The 26,176-nt window shown below is 37.7% G+C and overlaps 1 protein-coding gene across 2 annotated transcripts in view; it reads right to left on the bottom strand.

Moving 5' to 3' along the window:
• CRYBG3 (crystallin beta-gamma domain containing 3) overlaps positions 1 to 26,176 on the bottom strand; it is a 129,518-nt gene that overhangs the window by 63,939 nt on the left and 39,403 nt on the right. Inside the window, exons 4-12 of one of the 2 annotated variants that reach the window (XM_019448119.2) lie at positions 17,789 to 19,893; positions 13,647 to 15,649; positions 12,238 to 12,282; positions 11,776 to 11,891; positions 10,664 to 10,811; positions 5,128 to 5,264; positions 3,478 to 3,592; positions 2,311 to 2,346; positions 64 to 197 (exon numbers count right to left, since the gene is read on the bottom strand). In XM_019448119.2, coding sequence (XP_019303664.2) covers positions 64 to 197; positions 2,311 to 2,346; positions 3,478 to 3,592; positions 5,128 to 5,264; positions 10,664 to 10,811; positions 11,776 to 11,891; positions 12,238 to 12,282; positions 13,647 to 15,649; positions 17,789 to 19,893 — 4,839 coding nt within the window. Of the gene's footprint in view, positions 1 to 63; positions 198 to 2,310; positions 2,347 to 3,477; positions 3,593 to 5,127; positions 5,265 to 10,663; positions 10,812 to 11,775; positions 11,892 to 12,237; positions 12,283 to 13,646; positions 19,894 to 26,176 lie in introns of both variants that reach the window. The other variant, XM_019448117.2, reaches the window with a different exon arrangement.

Raw genomic sequence — 26,176 nt, 5'->3', positions numbered from 1 at the left:
CACATTTTCTGTGATCTTCAAAGAACAGACTATTAATTGCAATATTGAAAACATAACACTCACACTCCACCGATGACACGAATTGATCCAATTCCATGAAAATCCCCGTTATTTTTTAAGAACTTAGGGACAGAATCTATGTGTTCACTAAACTCTCTGGCCTGTCCACAGAAGTGAGGTTTTTCATAAATAATAACCTGGAAGATATGAAAGAAAATTACTTAACATGCTCATATTTTAGAATAGGTACAAAACTCATTTACTTAAGTGACACTAAAAATCCCAACATGAACAGGGACACCATCCATTTTTGCACTAATACTTATTTACAACGTAGCACACTGACTGATATTGACAAGGATTTATGTGGGTTATTACCATGAAGATACCTTAATAATATGTTTCTGTCATGATTACGCTGTTCTGGTTACCCCAATCCTAGGACCATCTGACAGGGTAAATTGTCTTATAATTGACTCTTAAATTACCTAATTTTAGCTCTCTGCCTGGAATTTAACACAGGCCCACCTTGTATTTATTGACTTTCCCCTATTAGACATAAATAAAAACACTCTTGAGCTTCTAGGACATAATAATAAATTATCTACTGAATTGAGAAACAACAGCTGCTTCTTATTAACATGGTGGCTGCCAGTCACTAGTAAGAAAGAGATATGCAAATTCCTGAATTTAAATATGAAACTTCCTAATAAGAAGAAATGATTGAAAAAATTATGGTGTTTTCTTTTTGTTGGTTTTTTTTTTTTTTTATATTTGATTCATATGGGTGGGGAGGTAAGTATAGTAGAAAACCCATTTCTAGCATTTCATTTATTTTAAATTTGGATTGGTCCAAGTAGGTCTCTTCCACCATTTTGGTGCTCTTTACTTCCCAAGTATGACCTGTCTGCCTTTAGTATGTGGAAATGATAATGGTGATAATGGCACTAATCTATCTACGTTCTATCACCAGGTCCTACTTGTGGCTAATGGCATACGTTGCATACAACTGGCAAAATAAGGCCCCATGCTAAAACATACTGACCAAGTTCTATCTAACTTGTTTTCAAAAATTTATAAGATTATACAAACTGAAAAAAAAACATGTAGTACAGCTCCTGTGTTCCACATATTTAATTTTCACAGGGTGATGTATTTGAAGAGATGAAGTTTTATTTGGTTTAATACTTTCTACATCTGAACACATTCAAACTAAGAAGCAGTAATTCTTTGATGAGCAAGCCGTCAACTAACACATAACACCTTGAAAATGTGACCATGTGTGATAGCTATTTAATTCATATGCCTCTACAACCTGTCAAACTGCAAATGTCCAGCCTGTCACACCTGAAGAAACTGAGACAGGAGTCACTCAACTGTCACAGCTAATTTTGTATCTTTCAGGTCACTGGTTCGAAACCTCAGCTGCATGTTATCACAGTCACCTGTAGAATTTGAAAACTTCTGACTACACCCCAGACGAAAACGATATTCTGTGAGTGGAATACAATCATAAGTATTTTTTTTTTAAACTTGGATATGCATGACTCCAACACAGAGCTAAGGTATACTATGCTCAGATACTAACTTTTAAAAGATTCCACCTATGTGATTAAGAGAATGGTGGTCAATTCCATAAGTTAGAAAGGTGAGAAATGGGAGGGTTGGAGGAGCTGTGTCTTGTTTTGCAGGGCAGGAGATAGATAGATGAATCTTTGTTTCCATGCCTGCCTGTGGAAGTGCTATTCGCTAGTTAAGCAGAGGTCTGGCTGAATCTTTGATCACTGCACTGGTTTTTTTCCCCGCTCTCCTTTCACACACATTTTATAATTTCATTTCCTTTCCCCAAATGGGCTTAATGCTGGTGTCTCTACTGTTCCCTTCAGGTACTTATTTATTCTTACCAACTGATATCTGACAGGAGCTACCTACTGCTTCTTCTGATCACCCCTGATCTCCTTTCTGAGCATCACTCCCAAAAGACTGCTCAATATCTCTGCTTGAATGTCACGCTGCCACGTCCCTAGCCCCTCCCCACCAAATCAAAAATCAAACCTATCACCTTTCCACCCTGTAGTAGCTGCTCATTGGGTCTGACTAGGTTGTCAGCAAGACCTCCATCCTTGCATACTGACCTCACGCTCCATCACAGCATGGGTCCTCAGTGACTGTTCTGTGCAGTCATTTCCCACCACTCCCAACATCCACCAAGTATTATTAGAATATACCAGTCATCATTTTTTTTACTTTAATAGTTCAAAATATGTGAAGATTAATACTGAAACTATAAAAGTCTGTTTTAAGACTCACCTTTAGGTTCATAGGCATTTCCACTTTTAGTCCACCCTTAAGATAAGAAATTTTAATATTAAAGACTTAGAATATCTGGAAGTAACTAAGTGACATATGTAGGTTATATAAACATCTGATTAGTGAAGATTACATACCAGTCAGCTTTAAGTTGTGGTAAATTTTAAAATTTAAGTACAGAACTCTATAGCAGTCAAAACAGACTCAGACTGCTCATCGATGTAGACGGGACAAGAAATCTTCAAAATATACATTCCAGATTACAACCAGTATAAGGAAGGAAACTGAGCTTTTTAGTCCTTAAGCACATGCAACTGATTAAAGATTTAATCCCACTGCAGAGAGTACCAAGAAATAGAGTGGAATTGATAGATTTAAAAAAATCTCCTTTGGCAGAATAGATTTCCAAACCACTGACACTACATTTCCTCATGACAACTGCTCGGGCTTTCTAAATTAGAGTGCTTCCCCTTCCAAGTTCTATAAACACTTTTTATCATACTTACAGTCTTTGTGACATCAAGGTTGCAGAGCATAAAAGGTTAACCCCTTCACAAAAACTAATTCTAGAATTTCCTGTTTTTAATGCTACTCCACATTGTGGTATTTCTTAAAATTTTGTAGGTTTTCTTGGTTTTTATTTTTTAAAAAGTACAGAGCAACCAAGAATGGTTTATCACTCACCTCACATTTAATTGAAGAGTCTGCCCTCAAATAAAAATGTTTGCAACAAAAATAAATACTGCATGCACTTATTATCTTTAAGAGAGCAACCACTGACAGATCTATTTATTATTAATGCTGTGCTCATCATTCATTACTGCAATGGAAAAGCATAATTTACTGTAAGTGGTTTTCTAATAAGCATCAAAAAAAATTCAGAACTTTATTCAAAATTTTTGTACAATGGTACTTATAAGGAAATGGCATGCACTGTAATAAACTTAACACAAAGTAAATTCAGACATTTGTCTTCTAGAAAGCATTAAAATGTTTTCACACAGATATTCTCTATAATATAAAGAAACAGAAAAATAACATATAGGTTGTTGATTCAGTAGTATACATACTCATTTCTCAAGATAGAGATGCATGAGCAATCACCATAGCTATTTAACTTTGGGCTCATGGGCATTTTGGAAAAATGCTTCTTTTTAATTTGCTTACCATCTGAAGTGGATGCAATGATTTAATTTCTGTTGCAGAAATCTCAAAGAGTCCATGGTCTTCCTCCAAAACTGTAGCTTGTCCCTTAAAATTAATATCTGGGTAGGCAAGCCAACTAAATAAGAAATGAATGGTTAAAGTATAATAGGGATACTATTGTCTTGTAAGAATTAAAAGTAAAAAGGCCTATCAAAAAAAAAAAAAAAAAAGGCAAAAACCCAAAACAAAAAAACCTTTGTGGCAAAATTACAACTAGTAAAACATATTCGAAATGAGTTCACTAGAGAGCATATAACAAGAATTAATGTGTTATTAAGTACTCAACATTCAAACACTGTCTTATAAGTCTATTTATTATATGTTTTCCAAGCAGTAAGCATTACTTTTCTCAGAATTTTCCAATATTTAAAAGGTGTGACACCTTTGATTCAAGCAGAATTGGAAAAAAAAAAAAAAAAACATTCTACTGTTTTCTTTTTTTAAAGTGGGGCAACCAGAGGTGGGATTCTACAAGGCATTTTACATTTTTTTTTTTCATTTAAGGCATTTTACATCTTTGACCCACATTTTTAGAATCAATAATCAGTTCATTTGGCTGCCTCAGGAACAGCATTTGACATGAGATTCCCAAAAGACCCACTACCTTCTGCCTAAACTTGATAGGTACAGACATCTCATGGACAGGCTCAATTACTGGGTCTGCCCAAGAGTTTTAATCTACGGTTGGGAGAGATGAAGAAAGATGTCCTACAGTGAGCCCCAATTTGTACATCAACCATCATCAGAGCAGATGAAAAGAGTGAAAGACAGAAAAGCAACCTGTGTTGAATTGGTATCACAGAATTGTCATTCGAACTCATCTGGAAACTAAACTCAGGGTTTGGTGTGCCTGGGTGGCTCAGCCAATTACGCATCCAACTTCGGTTCAGGTCACGGTTTGTGGGTTCAAGCCCCACATCAGGCTCTGTGCTGACAGCCTCAGAGTCTAGAGCCTGCTTCAGATTATGTGTCTCCCTCTCTCTCTGCCCCTACCCCACTCTCACTCTGTCTCTCTCTCAAAATAAATAAAAACACTAAAAAAATTTAAAAACAAATAAATAAATTCAGGCTCAAAGTAGCACCGACAGTCTGAAAGATACCTTCAGAATCAGAAAGGTTTGGCATCAGACCCATGCCCACCAGCTGGTAGCCTGAGACAAATAATATAATTTCCTCATTTATAAAATGAGTATCTCCACCTGCCTTGCAGGAATAGTAATAAACAAAAAAGCACCATGGGTCCAGCCCTGTGGAGGCACTCAATAACTACTGGCACTGAGACACTCTTGAAATAGTTCAAACTCCAGATTTTTAGGTCAGGGACATGTTTTTATTTCTCAATCTCAAAATTTGGTGGGTGAAAAGATGATGGATGAATCTATCAAGAAATATGTCTGAGAATCTCCATCTGTTCCTAGGAGTTCTACATCAAAGACTTAACTGGATCCAAAGGAAAACAAAATCTGTTCAAATCCCCACAATAGTCTTTCCTGAGTATCCAGGAGCATAAACTAAAACTTCACAGAAATGTATGTCACCTACTAAAACATGAAATAAAAAGTTAACTTTGGTGGCCATCAATCACTGTAATAAAAAGAAACTGATACATACACTCCTGACTTCACAGTGAAGGACACAGATTTAGGGATATTCAGCTCTTCCAAATTGGGGACGGCTCGCTGTATATGGATAGGACAATACTCTGGGTCAGACTGTGGGCAAAGTTCTATCTCTGGAATGCTGCAATCCTGAAAAAAAAAAAAAAAGGCTTTGAAATCATCTGGAGACACACACAATCCAGCATTCTCAATACCCTGGACATGCAATTACAATTATTCTCATTGTTCAGTTGAATTTCTTCTCAAAAACAGCACAAAGGAAATACTGTTTCATTTTACCAGTTTTAAAAATGAATTATTCTAAGAAGTTACATTAATGACATGAAAATTATAAAAATTAATTGAGAAAATATTACTTTTTTTTTTGGCTTGGTTTTTATTTTTTTTTCATAGTTTTTAAGTTTATTTACTTATTTTGAGAGAGACAGAAAGCAAACAAGGAAGGGGCAGGGAGAAAGGGAGAGAGAGAATCCCAAGCAGACTCCATATTGTCAGCATGAAGCCCAATGTGGGGCTCGAACTCACGAACCATGGGATATTGACCAGAGCCAAAACCAAGAGTCGGACGCCCTATGTAGTTTTTAAAAGTCTTGTTCTATTAAGCAATCAATGTTTAGTTACCAAACTATGTGAGTGCCAGAAGTCTTTAAGCCTTCCTTCTCAGAAGCATAACAAAGCCATGAGGAGGAAGGGAGTTAAGTAAAAGCTGATCTCATGGGGGATATAAAAAATAAATAACAGAGAGGCACAGTACTCTCTCAGTGTGTTATCTAATTTACATTGACAAAAGTAGGAATTAGAAGTGAGGGTAAAGGAAGTCTGTTTTCCTACTTGTGGGATTCTATTTATTTTCTTTAGTACAAGTTGGTTTGAAGAAGAAAGGCATTATAAAATTTGACCCTACACTCCATCACATACTCACTGCCACCATCTCCTGTCAAACCTTCCTTTAAAATTTCCCTTACGTATATCTCTTATCTATTCCCACTGTCAAGGACTTTTATCAAGGCCAAGACATCAATTATGGGCCTATTCCACCAGTCAGGTATGAACCACATTATATACAGCTAGGCTTGTTAGAACACCGCTTTCCTCGTGACACTCCTTGGCTCAAGACCCAAGCACATCAAATTTACATGTATTTGCCTTCCTACAACACGGCACCAACCCAGTGACCCAAAGGAACTCCATACAACTCTTCAGTCATACTGGTATCCATGCTAATCCCACTCTCTTTTTCATATGGTCTAAGTTTTATAAATGTTTTCCCCAAGGCAACTAAACAGGAAATTTTCTGTATTCTTACTTATGAACATCATCTAATCGTCAGGTTGTAAGTCAAAAAAGACTTCATCTTTTCTTTGGGAATGAAAACTACAATTATTTTTCCCTCCTCTGAAATTAAAGATGTGCTACTGTCTGAACACACTAACTCAGTAATCATGAGTGCTTAATTATACAATTCAAAATTTCAGTAGCAAAATTCTCACCTAGGACATTGTGAAATTCAAGTGATTATGCTTTAATGAAACAGGTAAATGAGTAACAGGGGTGATATTTATCAGGCTGAATAATTCTATTTTTTATTATAATTAGTTTTGCAATTTTTAACTCCAATTTTCTGATTTTTTAACCTTTCTGCAAACTGAGTTTTATTATTAATCGTTCTTATCAATATGCACAAGTACATTAACACATCTTATTTTCAGAAAGCTAGTTCTGAAATGCAATAAAGAAGCATAACCTAAAATATCTTTTGAAGTATAAAAGTATTATTTGAAATTTCATTTTACTTTGTTTTTTTTTTTTTTTTGAGAGGGAGAGAGTGAGCAGGGGAAGGGGGCAGAAGGGAAGCAGGGGAGAGGGAGAGTGCCAAAAGTCTATAAGCCTTCCTTCTCAGAAGCATAACAAAGCCATGAGGAGGCCTTCACTCAGTGTGGAGCCCAATGCAGGGCTTGATTCCATGGCCCTGGGATCATGACCTGGGGTGAAATCAAGAATTGGATACTCAACTGACTGAGCCACCCAGGCACACCTCAAATTTCATTTCAAAAAATGGCCAGAAATGTCCACAACAGTCACCTGTCAATCTTCAAAGTTTTTGTTTGCTATTAATAATAGAGTTCTATTAACATTATTTGAAATGCTGCCCTATTAATGTTCCCCTAGGGACAGAAGGTACAGTAACAGAATACATAACTAAGTGTCTCACACAAATAAGTTTCCTCTGCATTGTGTTATACAAACAATGCTTGGGTGGTGTACTTTAAAAGGGAAAAAGCTACAAGGCACTTGAGTCCACCACAACAAAGAAGGAAACAGCATAATGGAAAAAGTGTGATGATGACTAAAAAATGGAAAATAAACAAAAAGAACGCTTATGTTCTCAACTCTCTTTGCCAGAGGACCAGGTTTTTCTCTAGTTAAATGAAAAAGATTTCAATAGTTAAGTTTCACCTTCTTTATGGGGGCTATTCTCACAGAAATAATGTCTCTTGCAAGACTTGCATAATTCTTGATGGATGGAGGCAGTAACACTAACAACTGAAGGGTACTTTCTAGTAATCTAGTGACAATGAACAGTTTACTCTTAGTAAAGTTTGTATGGCTTCCCCCCCGCCCCAACTTTTCTACTCATGATATACTTTTGATGAAATTTGCAAGCTTAGACTATTAAATCATTCTGTAGGAATGGAGACAAAACTATAGGAGAGAAATAGGGTAGGAATGGATTACAGTTAACAAAAACAATAAGAAAATCTAACTAACTCCACCTCACATAAAATACCATCAGTACCTGACCTAACATCCGATCTCTCTCTTCTCAGTAAATTAGTGAGGACAAAACCAAAGTAACTTCTGACCAAGAAAAATGTTATTCCTTTAAAAAAATATTAAATGCACAGTAAATAGTAATTTGCAATATTAATTTCTAATATTTGCAATGCTACCTCACTCCTAATTATTTCTGGGAGCAAAGATGACTTTGAGCAGAACCTACACCTGTTGATAACTGACGGTGTCCTTTGCATTTATTCATAGCGAAGTGAAGACATCATGAAGTATTATCCTTAAAGAATACAAGTTTTGACTACTCAGATTAGAGCAAATAAAAGAGAACGAAATAAGATAAAGTTAGTACTAGGCTTAAGCCTAGGTTAATCTGGAATGGTAACAATCACCATGACAATGAAGCTATCAATAGGCAAAATTTTGACAAGGTTGGAGAAAGGAAGCAGTTTGATGCCTGATTCTTATTTTGTAAAATATTTAGAACAATGCTAATGCCTTTTCCATTCGATGCTCAATAGTTTTATTTTCCTTCCTCATTGAAAGGTGCTAGTCTGTTCAAGACATGAGTGCACTAACACTGCAATTTAAAACATGACTCCAGGGGCTCCTGGGTGTCTTGGTCAGTTGAACGTCTGACTTTGGCTCAGGTCATGGTCTCGAGGTTCGTGGGTTCACGTCCCTTGTCGGGCTCTGTGCTGACAGCTCGAAACCTAGAGTCTGCTTCAGATTCTGTGTCTCCCTCTCTCTCTGCCCCTCTTCTGCTTGCACTCTGTCTCTCTCTCTCAAAAATCAATAAACATTAAAAATAAAATTTAAAAAAAAGGCTCCAAGCACTCCAAGCACTGGAAGAAGGAAGAAATGCAAGCATCACTTACTCTTTCTCTTAATATAATCTAAGCAAATGGTGGATGTGCAAATACACATTTATATATCCATATTCAACAGAACTGAGTTTTTTGATTTTATTGTGGTTTTGTGGTGAGAAGGCTGCTGTTTTCAACAACTTACCTTTTTTTCTCCACTAGGCTTGGCATGATGCCTGACATTCTCTCTCTCTCTCTCTCTCTCTCTCACACACACACACACACACACACACACACACCTGAAGGTATTTAAATCTTAGAAGATTATACCTACACACTATTCATTTCAATCAATTTCTAGTGAGTTAGCTAATTAAATGAGCACTCAGATGCCACTTGCTGAGCTGACCTGCTTGCAGTTAAGGTTTTCAATGCAAACAAACACCCTCGATGCTGCAGCCGTCAATCTCCTTGTGGTACCAACATTCACATCCTTATTTAACACAAGTGGCTCTGCCAAGAACTTCCTCACATCTCCACCCGCCCACTGCTTATACTCTCTCAGGATTCCAATCAGGTGCCACCTCCTCCAGGGGAGTACCTCTTCTTTGTGCATCCTGAGGGCCCTGCAGAGCGTTCTCAATTCATATGCTTACGTGACTCAGATGTCCCACCCCTAGACTTCCAGCAATCTCAAGCATGAGATCATATTTCACTTGTATTTCCATTTCCCGTGTTCATCACAGTATCGGATCCAAAAGCAAAACACGTATTTGTGAAGATACAGGCTTGTTTGCAGTTTTCCAGGAAGTATTAATTCACAAAATTTTTGCAGATACCCCTTTCATGGAGACTTTTTCCTGGAAGCTATGTTTCCTTCCTCTGTATGCTATTTGCAGCTATCAAGAGTTTAATAACATTGACCCAAATCACTATTATAGGATCCACCTGAATTTACATTTTTAAGCATATAAACAAAATCTCCGTAACTTGAAAAAAAAAAATATATTCATGACTGTCATATGATTGCAATAAATCATGCACTATTTTAATGCTGAAGGAACTCTTAAGAATGCCCTGGAGAAATAAATCTGTCCTTATCTGAGATCTGTCCTAACCACTAATTCGCCTCTCCTCTACACCAACACAAAATGTTTTATTATACTGGGAGACCTTCCTCATGTGAGTATTAAATAGTATTTTCTAAACAGAAAATAAAAGAGGAACACACCTTACCTTCCTTTCTCCACCCTTCCTTCTCTGATTTCCTAAACACTCATATGCACACACTCACACACACACTCCTACACTCAAGGGTAGAGATCTATACTAAAAAAAAAAAGATATTTGGAAATTTCGGCTCTTTTGCTAAAGATGCCTGGACGATGTATTCCTACTACTATTAAAAATATATGTATGGGGGCACCTGGGTTGCCCAGTCGGTTAAGCGTCCAACTTCAGTTCAGGTCATTATCTCATGGCTCTTGAATTTGAGCTCTGCATCGGGCTCTGTACTGACAGTTCACAGCCTAGAACCTGCTTTGGATTCTGTGTGTCTCTCTCTCTCTCTCTTCCCCTCCCCAGCTCGTGCTCTCTCGCTTGCTCTCTCTCTCCCTGTCTCTCAAAAATAAACATTAAAAAGAAAAAAATATATATATATGTATGCACATATACATACACACATACATATATGTATCATGCACCAATTCATTTTATGGGCCAGATTACAGGCAACATTTTCAATTATCACTCACTGTAACACTTTATATGCATAAATTCAAAAGATTATCATCAATATAATGAAGACTGGTAAAATTAGCACGGATATTAGCAACCGCTTTTAAACATCGCTAGACCAACGTACAGCTTTACTACTTGACAAAAGAAAATAAAAAAACAGGAAAAACAAAACAAAACAAAAGGTTGTGTCACCTTTAAGACACGTTTGATAGAACCCAATACAAAGTCTCTTGGTGGATGTTTTCTGTTCTGAAGGATCCAGTCACGATTTAACACCTTTTCTCCTTCTTCCAACACACATTTCTGACCCTGGAAATGTGGCTTCTCATATAAAATCCAGCTGAACAAATATAAAAGCATGATTGGTTATAATTAATTTTCTAAGAAATGAGGCATAAAACACATGATACTTATTAGTAAGTCCACAGACTATTGTACCTACTTAACTTTCAAAACCTGAGCTATTTTCCACAATTGGTATATAAACCTATTTTTGAAACAATGACATATGCTAATTTAAGTATAGACATAGGCATAAGAATAAAAGTGCACACAACTTGGAAATATTCCCAAACATAATCTACGCCTATATTTATGTATGCATAAATGCACGTATACTTTCTAGATGGTATATAAACAAAGCTATATATTTCTATCAAAAACAATAGCTTAACAATTCCAATTCTTGAATAAAATGGGAGCACAGGTGTCCCATTTTATTGCATGAAGACAACACTATACCATACCACTTACTTCATGAGTACTGACCAGTGGGTAACTGAGACTGGACAAAGAAATTTTGGCTGCAGCATATGCAAGGGAAATGGTCCATAACAAATGAGGTTTCCCCTCATTTTTACACCACACAAAGAATCCTTCACTTCTTGACCATGTCAGCTAGACAAATGACTTTAAGTATGTGGCCTTCACATTCCTTAGCATCCCACAACTTGTGAACTCGCTTTCAAAGCTATGCTTCATTTAGCTGATGCCTTCAACTCAACTTGCCAAATCCATCCTGCTACTAATGTAGTTTCAGAATGGTATTAATTGCATATAATATATATATTAGGTCTTGCTACTTATGGCCCATTGGCTTTAAGCACTAAAAACAGCCAGTATTTTCTGGCACAGTACATAAAAAGAACTATTAAATTATAAGACACTAATTATGTTTCAAAATATTCTGTCAAAAACCAGAGGAAAGGGAATGTGACTTTAATAAAAAATACAAAAAGCATAAAGAGTAAGAAAACACACTTAGTTGGGGGGAAAATGCTACCAAATTTTAAGAGATTTCTTACCAGCCCCTTACAACTTTTATCAGTATCCCATTCGGAAAGGACCATGATGTAGCATCGGGAATATTACAGTAGATCTCCTGCTTGTATTTACTTCCATGGAGATCATAGATAACCATCTGCAATATACAGAAAGCAGGCACAAAAACTAATTGTTAAGAATGCATTTAAAATTCCAAAATGTCCTAGAATGTAGAAAATATCCTAAACATATAAAAGATGATTACTATAGATGCTAAATCTTTGAGTAAAATAATCCCCTTTAAAGTCAGTGAAAAGTATTTACTTTTAACTCCCCAAATCTGAAAGTAACCTTTTTTTGTTTTTAAAGTAAGCTCTGTGCCCAATGTGAGGCTTGAACTCATGACCCTGAGTAGCATGCCCAACCGACTGAGCAAGCCAGGCATCCCTAACGTAACTTTACTTTTCACATTTTACCTTAGTTAATAAGAAACTTATGCTTACCTTCCCAGGTCTCGGGTTACACCTCAGAATTTGTTTGTCAACATTCTGAAAGAGTAAATGTGGAAGAAGTAAGCCTTAAGAAACATCAACAGAAAGATCTATAACTCACTTTCTTAGCAGTCACAAATCCAATTCATCACATATTTACTTAGGGACCATTATACGCAAAGTGTACCTCTAGGTACTACAAGAGATACAAGGGCAAATATAAGGGTAAATAATGTGTTGTTTGTGCCCTCAAGGAGCTTATACCTGGAAGGAAGGAGCAGATGATCACACTCATGTGACTGTTCTGTGAAGGACTAGGTTAAACTCATGGGTAAAATACAAAGAAAATGCCAACTTATGGGCATCTAGGGGAATGACACCAGCATAGAGGTGAGGTGATGGCACGGGGAGGCCCCCAAAAGGCTTGCTGGAGGAAGTGATATGGAGAAGACCTTGAAAACACAGGATTTTAATAAGGGAAAAAATGTGGCAGGTTGGGGTCAGGGAGTTGATAAAAGAATTCCATGGAGAACATATTTTCCGAGGCAAGGTGGTAGGAAACACTGGGTGTATAACCAGAGCACGTGGAGATAAGGTTGGACAAACAGGACTTGGGTGTGTTGTAATATAGTGAAGATGTTTCACTTGACTTGGTAGGTGATGGGGGATCATTAAAGAAACATTTCTTCAAATCTTATCCTTTCTTTTAAAAAGACTTTGCCTTGCAAGCTACTGGTTGGTATTCTAATATAACTATTTGCTACTGTGGCTATTCATGGTGAAGACAAGGGTCTTGGGAATCGTAGAGAAAGTTCCATGATCTTGGGAATGCCAGAAAGGAAGTCCCATGTTAAGTGAATATTCTACATTAAATGTTTAAATATTTCTAAGGCAAAAAAACCCATAAAACTGAATTTCAAGACCATTAACAGCTATAATGTTTTCAGCTTTTTTTCTTTCAATTAGGCTGTTTGTGGCCCTGCTTTGTATGAACAATATGAGCAAGTACTGACAGGATACTGCCAAGTGATTACTGAAAATATTTTAGAATATTATGAAATATTTTACTGAGACACATAAGCTCAATGGAATGTAACAATTTCCCCATATATAGTACCTTGAGAAATTCAGAATGCTGTCACTTAATTTCACTTGAAAACTAAATATTAGCAAAGAAGGGGGAAATAACTTGCTTCTCTTATGCCTTTTAAATTCTGCCTAAGCACTTTCATTTTCTCACTTTAACAGTCCGGCTAAAATACAGGGATTATGATACACTTCAAATAAAGAATAAAGTAACTTCTGATATATTTTTAAAACCATCTTTACACAACCTCAAATCACTGATTTTCTTCATAAGTTTTTAGGTCATTTCATGACCCAAAGCACTACTTCATTTGTTAATAATCAAAATAACTTACCTCTGTGAATGGGCTTAATCTGCCTGAGATGTCCTGAGCACGGAAATATTTTGACACTGGTTCCTGAAAAAGTCCACCAAATCTGGCTCCTTTGTCTGAGGAGTGAGTTTTGGAAGTATGCAAATACTGATGATAAGCACTCTTTAAAGAAGAATGTAGTTTAGAAGTAAGGTCAGATTTTTGTAGAAATGAAGCCTTTTCTGGCCACAGACCAACTTGCAGATCAGAGGTAGTAGGTTCATTTGACATTACGTATGAATTCTTAGAGATTCCAGTCCTTTCCTGGTCATCATCAGGATAAAACGTGATGGAAGGGTCTGGCAGCTTCAAAGTAATGGTTTCCTTCCTCCTAGGTCTCAGGCTTCCTTTATGTAATGGTTCCTCCCCCTCCTTCTCCTCCTCCTCCTCCTCCTCTGCCTCTATCCCCTGTCTGTCTTCATCAAAATTCATCTTTAAACGCTCTGATACCGACTGGAGAAGGGATAAAACAGAAGAGGGCTGGTTTGCATTCTCTCTTGATTTTGTGGAGCCATGGTGACCAGGTGAGACCTCGCTGGACAGAATGTCCTCCTGAGAGCTGTCATCCTCATAAATGGGAGACAAAGCTAAGGGATAAATTTTGTACCTTTTGGCCTCCACTGATAAGAATGATTCTGAACTATCACTATCAAATGTCTCACCTAATTTAGTGTCCTTTTCAAAATGATGGACAAGGTCAGTTCTGCTCTCAGACCTCTCGCATGTGACTACAGGCATGCTGTCAGTAGATGTATCAGGAAACAGCAGAGTGTGTGTTCTTACTTCTGGGGTAGCACACCTGTCCTCATCTTGAAGGGGTTCGTCATATAATATAGTAAAGGAAGAATTTTCTTGTTCATCCTGAGACATGAAGGCTAAATTAGACTCTTCTTTTTCATCACTATAATTATCATCTCTTATTTGGTTATCTACTGCAGTAACAGATGTTCTTTTGTCTAGCTTTCCCATGGTATCCTTGGGTCGAAAATCCGGCACTGCTAAAGCTGGGTAGCCTTCATAATCCTTGCTTAATGTAGGTGATTCATATCCCCTGAAATATGAGGCAAGTCTGTTGTCACACGCTATCAAGCCTTCCTTTCTCTCAGGGGGTCCTTTCTCTATTTCTCCAACACTCTCTCCACCAGGCTCTTGGGATGTTTTTTCGGCTTCAAATATGGGAGGCACAGCCTCTGCTTGTGTAATAGGCAATTCCAGACTTGTTCCATAGGTTTTCTTAACATTTACCACTGTAGATAATACTTTGTGTTTCCTGAGAGCCTCATCAGAATCTTCTGGAGACAGTCTTTCCATTTCTCTTGGAGAGGGCATAGACACACTCATTCCAACTGCCTCTGTATCCTCTGTCTTACATGCCCTTTCCACTTCTAAGAAGGCAGGGACTGCCTTCTTGTGTGCTTCTTTCACTTCTAACACTAAAGGTACCATTTCAGTTTTCCTAATACCCTCTCCAGCATCCTTCTGGTAAGATATTTCCAACAAAGGTCTTCCAGTCTTTTCAGTGATGCCCTCAGCATCTTTTTCGTAGACATTTACCACTTCTAACATAATGGGCATAACCTCAGTTTTGTCCAGATCAGCATCACTTAGGTAAATATTTTCCATTTCTAATGTAACAGGTATCACCTCAGTCTCTGTGATATCCTCTTCACCATCCTCTGGGTAAATATCTTCCATTTCTAACGTGGCAGGGATCACTTCAGCCTTTTCGGTAACCCCCTCAAAGTCTTTTTGGTAGACATTTTCCATTTCTGACATAACTGAGGTCATCCCGGTCTTGCCAACATCACCTTCAGCATGCTTTTGGTAAATATTTTGTAATTCTAATGCAACAGGTATCACCTCGGTCTTCGCAATATCCCCTTCAGCATCCTTTTGGTAAATATTTTCCATTTCTAATGTGGCAGGCATCACTTCAGTCTTTCCAGTAATTACCTCAGCATCTTTTTGGTAGGTATTTTTTACTTCTGAAATAATAGGCATCATGTCAGTTTTGCCAAGATTTCCTTCGATATCCCTCATTTTATAAGCTTTTTTCATTCCTAAAATGGCAGGTAATCCCTCAGTTTTTTCAATATACCTCTCAGCATCCACTTGGTGTACTTCTCCCACTTTAAAAATGTCAGCTGTTGGCTCAGTTTTTATCACATTTAATTTGGCATCCTTTTTATGTGCTCTTCCCATTTCTAACATAGGAGGGGCTGCCTCATATCTCGTAATATTCAATTCAGCATCCTTTTTCTTTGTTTTTTCCAATTCTAACATGGGAGATCTAAGCTCCATTTTTCTTATATTTACTTCCATATCTTTCTTGTGTACTTTCCCTACTTCTGACATTGTAAAGAGTGTGTTTTTATTACTCTGTCCTGGCAAGCCTTTTTCAGATATACACACAAGACTATCAGAAAAACTGTTCTTGGATGTCCCAGGTACATGGATGTCATCATTTGCAAATGGAGGCCATTTGAAATTTAATACAAGAGTTCTTGTATCCTCTGTCCCTGTTTTGTGATTATCCATACACGCTATTTCCACTTTATCTTTAGAGTCCTCTTTGAAAAATAAATGTGTTTTTACCTTATCATCTAACCCTTTATGGGGTGTATCTTCAGCTAGTAAAACAGCATCTGATTCCCACAAATTTATCCTATCAGCCTGTCTAGCTCTACTTCCAGAAAGTGGGGATTCTTGGTAGAGAACAATTTCTCTTCCTTTAATTGACTCTGCGTCCTTAACTAAGTTACTTACAGAGAAGAACCTACCTAATATTTTATTTTCATTAATTTCACATGTGCTTTGATTTACTGCCTGTTCAGACACCAAGAAATCCCTTAATGTATCATGCGGCTTAACACTATCACTGTTGAGAATTTGTGAAGTATTAGCCTGAAGTTCAGAATCCCAGGTATCTTCAGTATCTTCAAAAGCATCATTTGCCAAATTTTCTTGGGCCGAATAAATAATCTCATTGACTAATTCCCTAGCTTGATCTTCTAACAAACAAGATAAATTCATTCTATCAGAATCAAAAAGGAGACTCTTCTCACCAGCTGTAAGTGAAACACAGACCTTTTCTTCCTCTGGGACATCTGACCTGTTTTCCATGCCCTGCTCTTCCAAATGCTCTGTTAGCTGGATCCCTGCCAGTGTCACTTCTGAGGAGTTTTTCTCAGGAACATCTTCTTTCAGAGTACCTGAATTCATTATGCCATCTATGGCTATATGCTCTTGGCAGGTATCAACTATGTGTGTGGATTTTAATTCTTCCCTGACAGAAACAAAAATTTCACCAATCAATGTATCAGCCTTTTTAACTAAACCACTTTTGAGGTCCAAAAGTTGGTCATGGACTCTTCTCCTTGCTTCCGTGTGCTCAGCAGAGGCTTCAGAACACTGCTGGCTTGAGCTGTTAACTGACGTCGGAGCCCCAGCAACTGCTCCAGTCTCTGCTTCCATGGGATTGTCAAATTGGGCAGCAGTTGGGAAATCGAGAGACACCTTCCCAGTAGGAGTCCCAAAATGTTCTTGAAAAGGGGTCACTTCTGCCCCTGTTGGGACAGATGTTTCAAATTCCAAATAAGGGCTATTAGGGCACAGCAGGTTAGTTAAAGAGGCACCTTCATGTGTGGCATCTATGGTAACTTTTACAGAACTGGAATTATTTTGGTGACTATGTGAACTTAAAACCATGCTAACTTCTTCAGAGCTACCAGAGGAAGACACACTATCAATACTACCACTTAGGGAATGAGTATTCTCTTTTTTTCTGTGAGATAAGGCTTTCTTTTCTGATTTCAGCACAGGAACATTGTGAAAGTGTGAGTTCTCAGATACAAAAGCATTTTTCCCCAAACTTTTATCAGATTCCAGAAAAGGTGAATTTACTTGTGTGCTGTCAGCTTCTTGGAATTGTGGGGAAGCACTAGTTGAGTTGAATTTTGCCATTTCTGAGAAACCAGAAATCTTTCTAGTCCCAAAAATATGTGAAGGTTGATGAATCACATAGGTATTGGCCTCACAATTCTGTGCCATTTGCCTAGTAGCTTTCCTACTACAAATGACCATTTGCCTGTCATGAACAGGAGGTAAAATCTCAGATATATTACCTTTGGGAAAAGCAGGAGGATAAACTAAAGCTTTTGCCTCTGTTTCCGGAAAACCTTGATATTTGGAGGCAGGAAGAGATACCTCAGTCTGACAATTCTCTTTAATCTCCTCACGATCCATTGATTGAAAACTTTTGTCCTGTTCAGCCTCTAGGGAAGTTAATTCTGATAAAATAAGCTTTCCTGGCACATCTGTAACTTCAAATGGAGAAGAAATCTTATCCTGAGAAATATCTCTAGGCTCTGTTTGGGAAACAGTGATCTTGGAGATGGCTACAGTTTCTTCTCTTACAGAATGCAACTCAACAGGAACACCGTTCTGACCATCAACTTCCACCTTTGATAAAATTTTCGCAATGTCAGGTTTGGTTTCCAAGGAAAGAGAACCAGACTTCTCTGTAGTGCTCTTACTTGCTCTAGCGTTTGAACACATCAATTCTGCTTTAGCAGGGCCTTGAGGTGAAATGGAACTGTTGTCCTCAGAGAGGCTTTCACACTCCAATCTCGAGTCAACTCCAACCTGGCATTTTTCACCTTTCGGAAGAACTTCCTTGGATTCAAGAGTTGCAGATCCATGCTCCAGATGAAGACAAGCAGGCATACCCTTCCCATTTACTGCCTCAACACGATTTGCCACATTTTCTTCTTGGCATTTACCAGGCGGACTGGAAATACCAACAATGCTGACATCCCCAGTTTCAGTGAGCACAGAACACTCATCCTTTGTAACAGGAGTATCTAACTTGCTCAGCATACCAACCCTGGAAACAAACGTAGGAGATGAAATACTGAAATCTGACTTTGTACTGTCAAGGATAAGAGATGTTCTGACATCAGGTGATACTTTGGTTTGTTGAAGACTCTCAGAGTCAAGATGAGATTCTGAAATGTGATTTCTGTTAGGTTCAAAATTCAGCTTAGGGGATATTCTGTTTTCTAAGCACGCTACAACTGCTGATTGGCTGATGTGTTCTCCGGAGGCAGGGTTGTTTTGATTTATTCTAACCACATGAGGCATTTTGCCATGTGGCCTAAAACTGGACCTTTTGGATTCCGTTACAAACAACTGGTCAATATCTTTGGGTAGTGGCTCAATTCTACCTTCTGGAGCTTTTACGTGACTTGAAGTTGGGGGTTCACTAACCAAGGTGCTTTCTGTTTCTTGTCTGATTTTTGTAGCAGCCAAATTTTTTTGTGAGTCTTGGGAAGACAGTCTATTTCCTTCATTTACAGGTTCTGTGTCTGTCACAGCATGTCTCTGAAGAGCCGTGGTGCTGATATGACTGGCAGCCTGCTTGGCTGAGTTATCAACAGCTTGCTTGTCAGAACACTTACTCTCTGGCAACTGCAGACCTTCATGCATAATTGACTTATTTGGACTCAGCAAATCTGCACTGCCCTGTTTGGTAGTGTCACTCCCATCAGGTTTACTAGAAGAGCAGTCAGAAACAGCAGGGCTCTCATGCTCAACATGTGCTTCTCTTTGCACCCATGTCCCATCACTCATCACTGAGCTGTCTTCCTTTATTGTAGTTTCCGCTGTAGTTATTCCCTGAAAATCTGGACTGCAAGGAACTCTGCTACTGTTACTTCCTGTAAACAATGCTGAGCATACCAAATTTCTGTCAGTCTGAGAAACTGGTGCACAACTTAAATGGTGTCGTGAGTCAGATTCACTGGCAGTGGAGCTGAAGTTAGTCACAGAAGAAGGGGATGACCTACTTCTCACAGGTCCCCCAGGATCATTTTTATTTAAAACATTCGTAGAAGCAGCAGTATTGGGCAATTCTAAATGGTTTGTCAGATGGCTTTCTGTGTTAACATTTATTTTGCTACAATCAGAGTCTTCTAACAGGCCTTCGAGCAAATGTCCTTTCACAGATATGTCTGTACTAGCTGATGACAACGACGACACCATCCTAGCCTCAATGTCACTTCCAGGGCCAATATGGATGCTTGTACTAGAGTCAGAACTTTCATTTTCTCTGTCCAAGGGATTCACAGTTTCCAATGCATTCTGGTGCTTCAAATATTTCCTAATTTGTCTGGGGCCTCGATATGTTGCATATGTTACAGAAGGCCTCTCTGGATTACTATCCAGTTGTCTGTAAAAAGAAAGAGCCCAATAGTATCATGAAATATAGTTAGTAACACTTAACAGTAATCCTAGAAGTTATGATAAAGTATATCTTCCAAATACTCCTACTCCTAATAAGTATTGAACTGGAGAAGGAAATCCTAAAATGTTTTAGGTAAACCTGTCTTTACTAAAAATAATGAAGATTTGACAAGAAACACATGAACATCAAGGCACATGAATGTCTGAGCTCCTTACAACCATTCCTTTTTAAAGATTTTTTTTTCAACATTTCTATTCATTTTTGAAAGACAGAGACAGAGTGTGAGCCGGGGAAAAGCACAGAGAGAAGGAGACACAGAATTGGAAGCAGGCTCCAGGCTCTGAGCTGTCAGCACAGAGCTCAAACTCACGAACCGTGAGGTCATGACCTGAGCCGAAGTCAGACGCTTAACGGACTGAGAAAGCCAGGTGCTCCAAAACCATTCCCTCTTACCTGATTACCTACATCTCTCTCACAGTAGTTACCAGACAGAAAGTGGGCTGACAAGTCCAAGGCTTGGGTTTTAGTTACAATCTCAAAGAGTGTTTGACTGGAAGGAACCACACTGCCTTATGTGCCTCATACTGGCACAAGTTCATGGATATGTCACTGATTTGTCCACCATATTAGAGCACCACAGTAAGCTTCTCTTCCTTTACTCTTGGATGTAAATTTGAACGGCAACTTCAAGCACATAGGGGGAGAACTTTTAAAGGAAAACAACTGGTAAGATGTCTAACTCACATAAAGCACTCAGCATGTATTTGTTAACTCAATGACAGAATTGCCTTAAAAATGCTCGTATTAAGTTCTTCAAATATTCAATTTCTGTAGCATAAAACTGCTTGGGTAAATGTAATCAAAAGAGACTTCTAGTAAAAGTTCTCTACTTCTTCTCAGCCCCAGCATAAAGTTCCAGAGACTCTCAGCATCCAACTTCCTTTGAAGAATCTTTCGCTGGGAGTTCTCATGCTATCTGATACTGCTTAACAGCCCTGGACACACACCATTCTCTTCCCTTAAATCCCAGCCCCAGAGAGAAACTCCAATGTCTTCTGAGACTAAGTTCACAAGTCATCTCCAGAACAAACAGATCCCAGCGCCCCTTTCCTGCTGACATGGGCAGTTAGCCTCTGATCTGTGGGTGCAAAGAACCTTGAGCGCAGCATTTGCCATATCAGATTATAAAGATCTAGGCACTTAATGCATTTTACCCACTTGCCTTGTGGCTATTTGAAGGAAGGCACTGTGTCTTAACCATTTTTACATTTTTAAATGCCCCCCACAAAATTTGGCAAATGATATATATTTACAACCTTTGGGCAATGAATGACTAAAATAAAGCAATGATAGTAAGTGCTTAGTGTGTGATTTATTCCAGACTGCCTTCACTATTATCGATTATATAAAAGTGTTTTAAATTCTGAACTCTAGGCTCATTTTAGGATCCTAACACTAAAAATGTATGGCAGAAATATTTGATGTTCTATTTTTTTTTCAGATTAAACATATAATTAACAAAACATTGTAGAACCCACATGAATAAGAAATCCAGCCACCAGTATTCCAATATCTAAATAATGCTTTTTCTCCCCTGCTTTAAAGCAGTAACATTAAGAACACTAGACTCATTTACGTGATAAAACAGATGGTAAACCTCTTCGGGCAGGTCAAATTTTTATGAACTGTGCCCCTCACATATTTCTTGAATTTTAGCTGAAATAATGTATTTCAATCTATATAATTGCTGGTCCCTGAAATCCAATCCACCACTATTGTGAAAACTTGTATTGGTTACATGCATGTTTTTACTGTCCATTACAAAGCAGCTAAACAAGATGACTAGGGAAAAAGCTTTGCCTTATGAAAGTAGTTTTAGCTCCAGAATGAGTGTCAGGCCAGATCAAAGACTTATTATGAAACAAACTCAAAAACGAATAAGGTAATTGCCTGTGAAAACATACAAGAAGAGAAAAATACATGGTACTTTACCATACAGGTAAAGTAACGTTATTGGTGAAATCGGATATCAAAATACATTAATTAATCAGAAAACACAAGAGCCTTCAGAGCAACATGTGAAGATCGAGAAGCCCGAATAAATGACAAGAAATTTTTGGTCAGTTTTTCTTTTAAAGCTTTAATGTTTTATATTTAAAATCTACTCTCAACAGGTTGCAATATTTTTTCCTTCAAAAGATCAATAAAATAATTCTGAAGACATGGATACACAAATGTACATGATTCCAAAGAAATATGAAATGATACAGGAATCAGAATTCAATTTAAGTAAACTGACATTCTCTTCCTACCAACTCCCTCCTAAAAAGACCTCAAGACATTTTATCCTGCATCAATCCTAATGCACCTTTTGATCTAAAAGGTCTTCTATAAACCACATACAAAAAATCCATTAAATGTCAACTCACTGTAATAATGCCTTTTGGTAGTTTTGGAGTCCTTTCAGGGGTGAGGAGAATCATTTTCTCCATTTTTTAGGATTTTCTGGGTACTTTCAACTAAAATGATTACACTGATTTATATGAACTAGTTTAAATTTGTAACCAGATAATCTCCCGTAGCACCTGGTGGAAATGTTATATGCTTGAAACTAAAACATACATTGCTTATACTAAACAACTATATAATCATGTTTAAAGCACTGAACATCAAAGTTTCAAGCCTAACTTCGTGTACTATAATTAGTTGTGTCAGGTACTGATGAGCTACACTCCCTCTTTTTAAAAGATTAGTCATGTCACCAATGTAGTCTATTTTCTACAGCATTCTTTCTCAGGTTGCAGTTGAGTCTCCATAATTGAATAGTATAAGAATATAAAACTGTCCTTTAATTGTTAAGTTTTTGCCTGGTAAATAAAATAGAAAATGGAAATATCAAAAACACGTAACTTTAAAAATAAAATCTGAAGATGGAAAATTAAAATTTTATAAGCTGCACAGAGAAAATGGAGTATTAATTACACATATTATATAAATTGTCCATGGGATCTACAGCTTATCCTACACAACCAAAGTTAAATGATCCTAACAATAGTAAGAACCAAATAAGACAGGCTCTCTGCTCCTCTCCATTTGACAGACAGCCACATTTTCTTGTACAGTGCCAGCTGCATCCCTGAGACTTGATGGTGAAGGTTGGAGTAAATGGATTTGGCTGTACTGGTGTCTGATCACAAGGGCTGCTTTTTAAGTCTGGCAAAGTTGATACTGTTGCCACCAATTTGTTGACCTCAATTACATGGTCTACATATTCTGGTATGACTCCACCCATGTCAAACTCAATGGTACAGTCAAGGCTGAGAATGGGAAATTTGTCAGCAAAGTCCATCTCCACCTTCCAGGAGTGAGATCCTGCCAACAGCAAACTGAGTGATGCTAGTGCTGAACATGTTGTGGAGTCTACTAGTGTCTTTACCACCATGGAGAAGGCTGGGGTTCACTCAAAGGATGAAGCCAAGAGGGTCATTGTCTCTGCCCCTTCTGTTGATGCCCTCATGTTTGTGAGGAGTGTGAACCATCAGAAGCAGGACAAATCCCTCAAGATGGTCAGCAATGCCTTCTACCCCACCAGCTGCTTGGCCCCTCTGGCCCATGTCATCCATGGCAACTTTGGCATAGTGGAGGGACTCGTGACCACAGCTGATGCCATCAGTGCCAGCTGGCAGACTGACACCCCTTTGTGAAGCTGTGGTGTGATGGCCAAGGGGCTGCCCAGAACATCATCCCTGCTTCTATTGGCACTGTCAAAGTGGTGGGCAAGGCCATCCCTGAGGCCAAGTGGAAAGCTCATTGGAATGCCGTTATGTGTCCTTATCCCTAATAGGTCAGTTACGGATATGACTTGACACCTGGAAAAAGCTGCCAAATACAAGGATATCAAGAAGACAGTGAAGCAGATACTGCAAGATTATCTCCTGCAAATTTAACAGTAATCCCCACCCTTCCATCTTTGATGCTGGGATTGGCATTGACCTCAATGACTACTTTATCAAGCTCATTTCCTGGTACAACAATGAATTTAGCTACAGAAACCAATGGTGGATCTTATGGTCCACATGGCCTCCAATTCAAGGAGTAAGAGCCCTCTGAACCACAAGCTCTATTAAGAGCACAAGAGGAGAAGCCCTCAGCTGCTAGGGAGTCCTTGCCCCAGCTCAGCCCCAACTTACAGAGACTGTCATGACCTTGGCGTCAATGTTTCCATCCCAGGCCCCCGAACTTTGTCATATACCACCAATAAAATACACTGTGCCCAAACCAAAAAAAAAAAAAAAAAAAAAAAAAAAAAAAAAGGAGAGCAAGAACAAAGTAACATACCTAGACATTTCAAATATTTAAAGAAGTAGACATATGTACATATTGGAAATGTGAAAAGGTTTTATGCATTTTAGCCCAAGATATACCTACCTATCATGTAAAGATTTATTAAGCCTCCAGGTACCAAACACAGCTATATTCTTTTCTGTATATATTTGATATTCCTGATATTTCAAAGGTCAACCAAAGACATTTGTCATTCTTCAAAGGAAATCCTAAATAATAGCCTAAAAATAACAGCCTTAGAGCAAAGTATCTAACTCACTTTAAGAAAGTATGATTAAGCTATCTTCTCAGCATTAAGATAGATTTCCTTTCAAATTACAGTTAAGAATATCTTCTCTCATAATAGGAAAGGCTTTTAACTTTTCCGTATAAAGACAGGCTGTGAATCCAGCAATTTTTTTTTAAATCACAATAAAGCTTTGACAGAAAATTTTTTCATGATGGATATGAATCTGTTGAAAACATAAAAATCATAGAACTTAAACTTTTTAAAGATTTCAACCCAACAGTGAAGTAGTTTCCTAATAAACTGCAATGAAGGCCTAAGTTAATGTATGGAAAACAATCTAAAAGTTGTCACCAAACAGGTTTAATGAAAGGCTTTATGGATATTAAAAATTAAATTGGCATAGTCAACATAAAAACAATTACAAAGCTGTTTATTATTTTTAATTAAGCGAAATGAAATAATTTATAACTTTTGAGCAGGATTTTTTTCTGAACACACTTCAAATTATAGTTAATAACTTACCTAAATTTTGAAAACTGTAATTAATAGTGACTTAAAAAGTATGCTTGATATTATAGTAATGGACAGCATTATACAGCACAGATTATTTTATAAACTTGTGTAAATTAAGCTATTAGCCCTTTTTAGTACACTCTGATTATAAAAGACCTACAGAGAAAAAAAAGTAGGGGCATTTTTACATGAGAAAGATGATGCAAAACCTTTAGTTAATTAAAAAATCGAAGTTATAAAAACTGAAATTTTGTGTGACACTGAAATCTCCTACCGATTTCAGAAGTGTAGACTCTCATGAGAGAAAACACTCTCCAAAGGCCTGAGCTAGAAGGAGAGCCATTCTAGATGTCTAAGTCAGCCTGACTGTACACTAACTTTGTTTAAACCAAAAGCCTGATTTATGGCTCACCAAACATACACTGTATACTGATTTTATAAATGTGTTGCCTAACAGAAAACCATCTGTCCTTGTAATATTGATCAATGCTCCTATTCCCTGCATTCCTTGACCTTAAAACTTGTGATTCCTGCTTATACGCTAGTCTATAATCTTTTGAGCTTTCATAAGATGTAAAAACATATATAACCCTGTAAAAACTGTTTATCACCCAGAGCACTTTCTTCCCTGTGAAGAGTGTGCTTCCCAGGCAGCTGTTCTAACTTGGGTTTCAATAACACTCTCTTTCTTACCTTCAGAGATTCTTATATACAAGGTTTATTAATTATGCATCAGCAACTCTTAATTTTAAATAACATTTTATATTTGGAATATTCTCATGATCGCAATGAAAAATTAAATATATCCTTGCTTTTAGTAAATTCATTTCACAAAACTAAAACAACTTTAATACTTATAATGCAGTCTCAAAATTATTAGTAAATTTTTCCATATATATTATTTAAATATCTAAAATTAGTTATAAGTAGTCCTTAATCATATTGTCAAAATAAACTATTAACAAAAATGGTATGTCAATTCTTTTTTTTTTTAATTTTTTTTAACGTTTATTTATTTTTGAGACAGAGAGAGACAGAGCATGAACGGGGGAGGGTCTGAGAGAGAGGGAGGCACAGAATCCGAAACAGGCTCCAGGCTCTGAGCTGTCAGCACAGAGCCTGACACGGGGCTCGAACTCACGGACCGCGAGATCATGACCCGAGCCGAAGTCGGAGGCTTAA

The sequence above is a fragment of the Panthera pardus genome, unplaced genomic scaffold (genome assembly GCF_024362965.1).
Source record: "Panthera pardus isolate Hobbes unplaced genomic scaffold, ASM2436296v1 HiC_scaffold_16, whole genome shotgun sequence".
Classification (NCBI taxonomy): Eukaryota; Metazoa; Chordata; class Mammalia; order Carnivora; family Felidae; genus Panthera; species Panthera pardus.
This window is presented reverse-complemented; position numbering and strand designations above follow the sequence as displayed.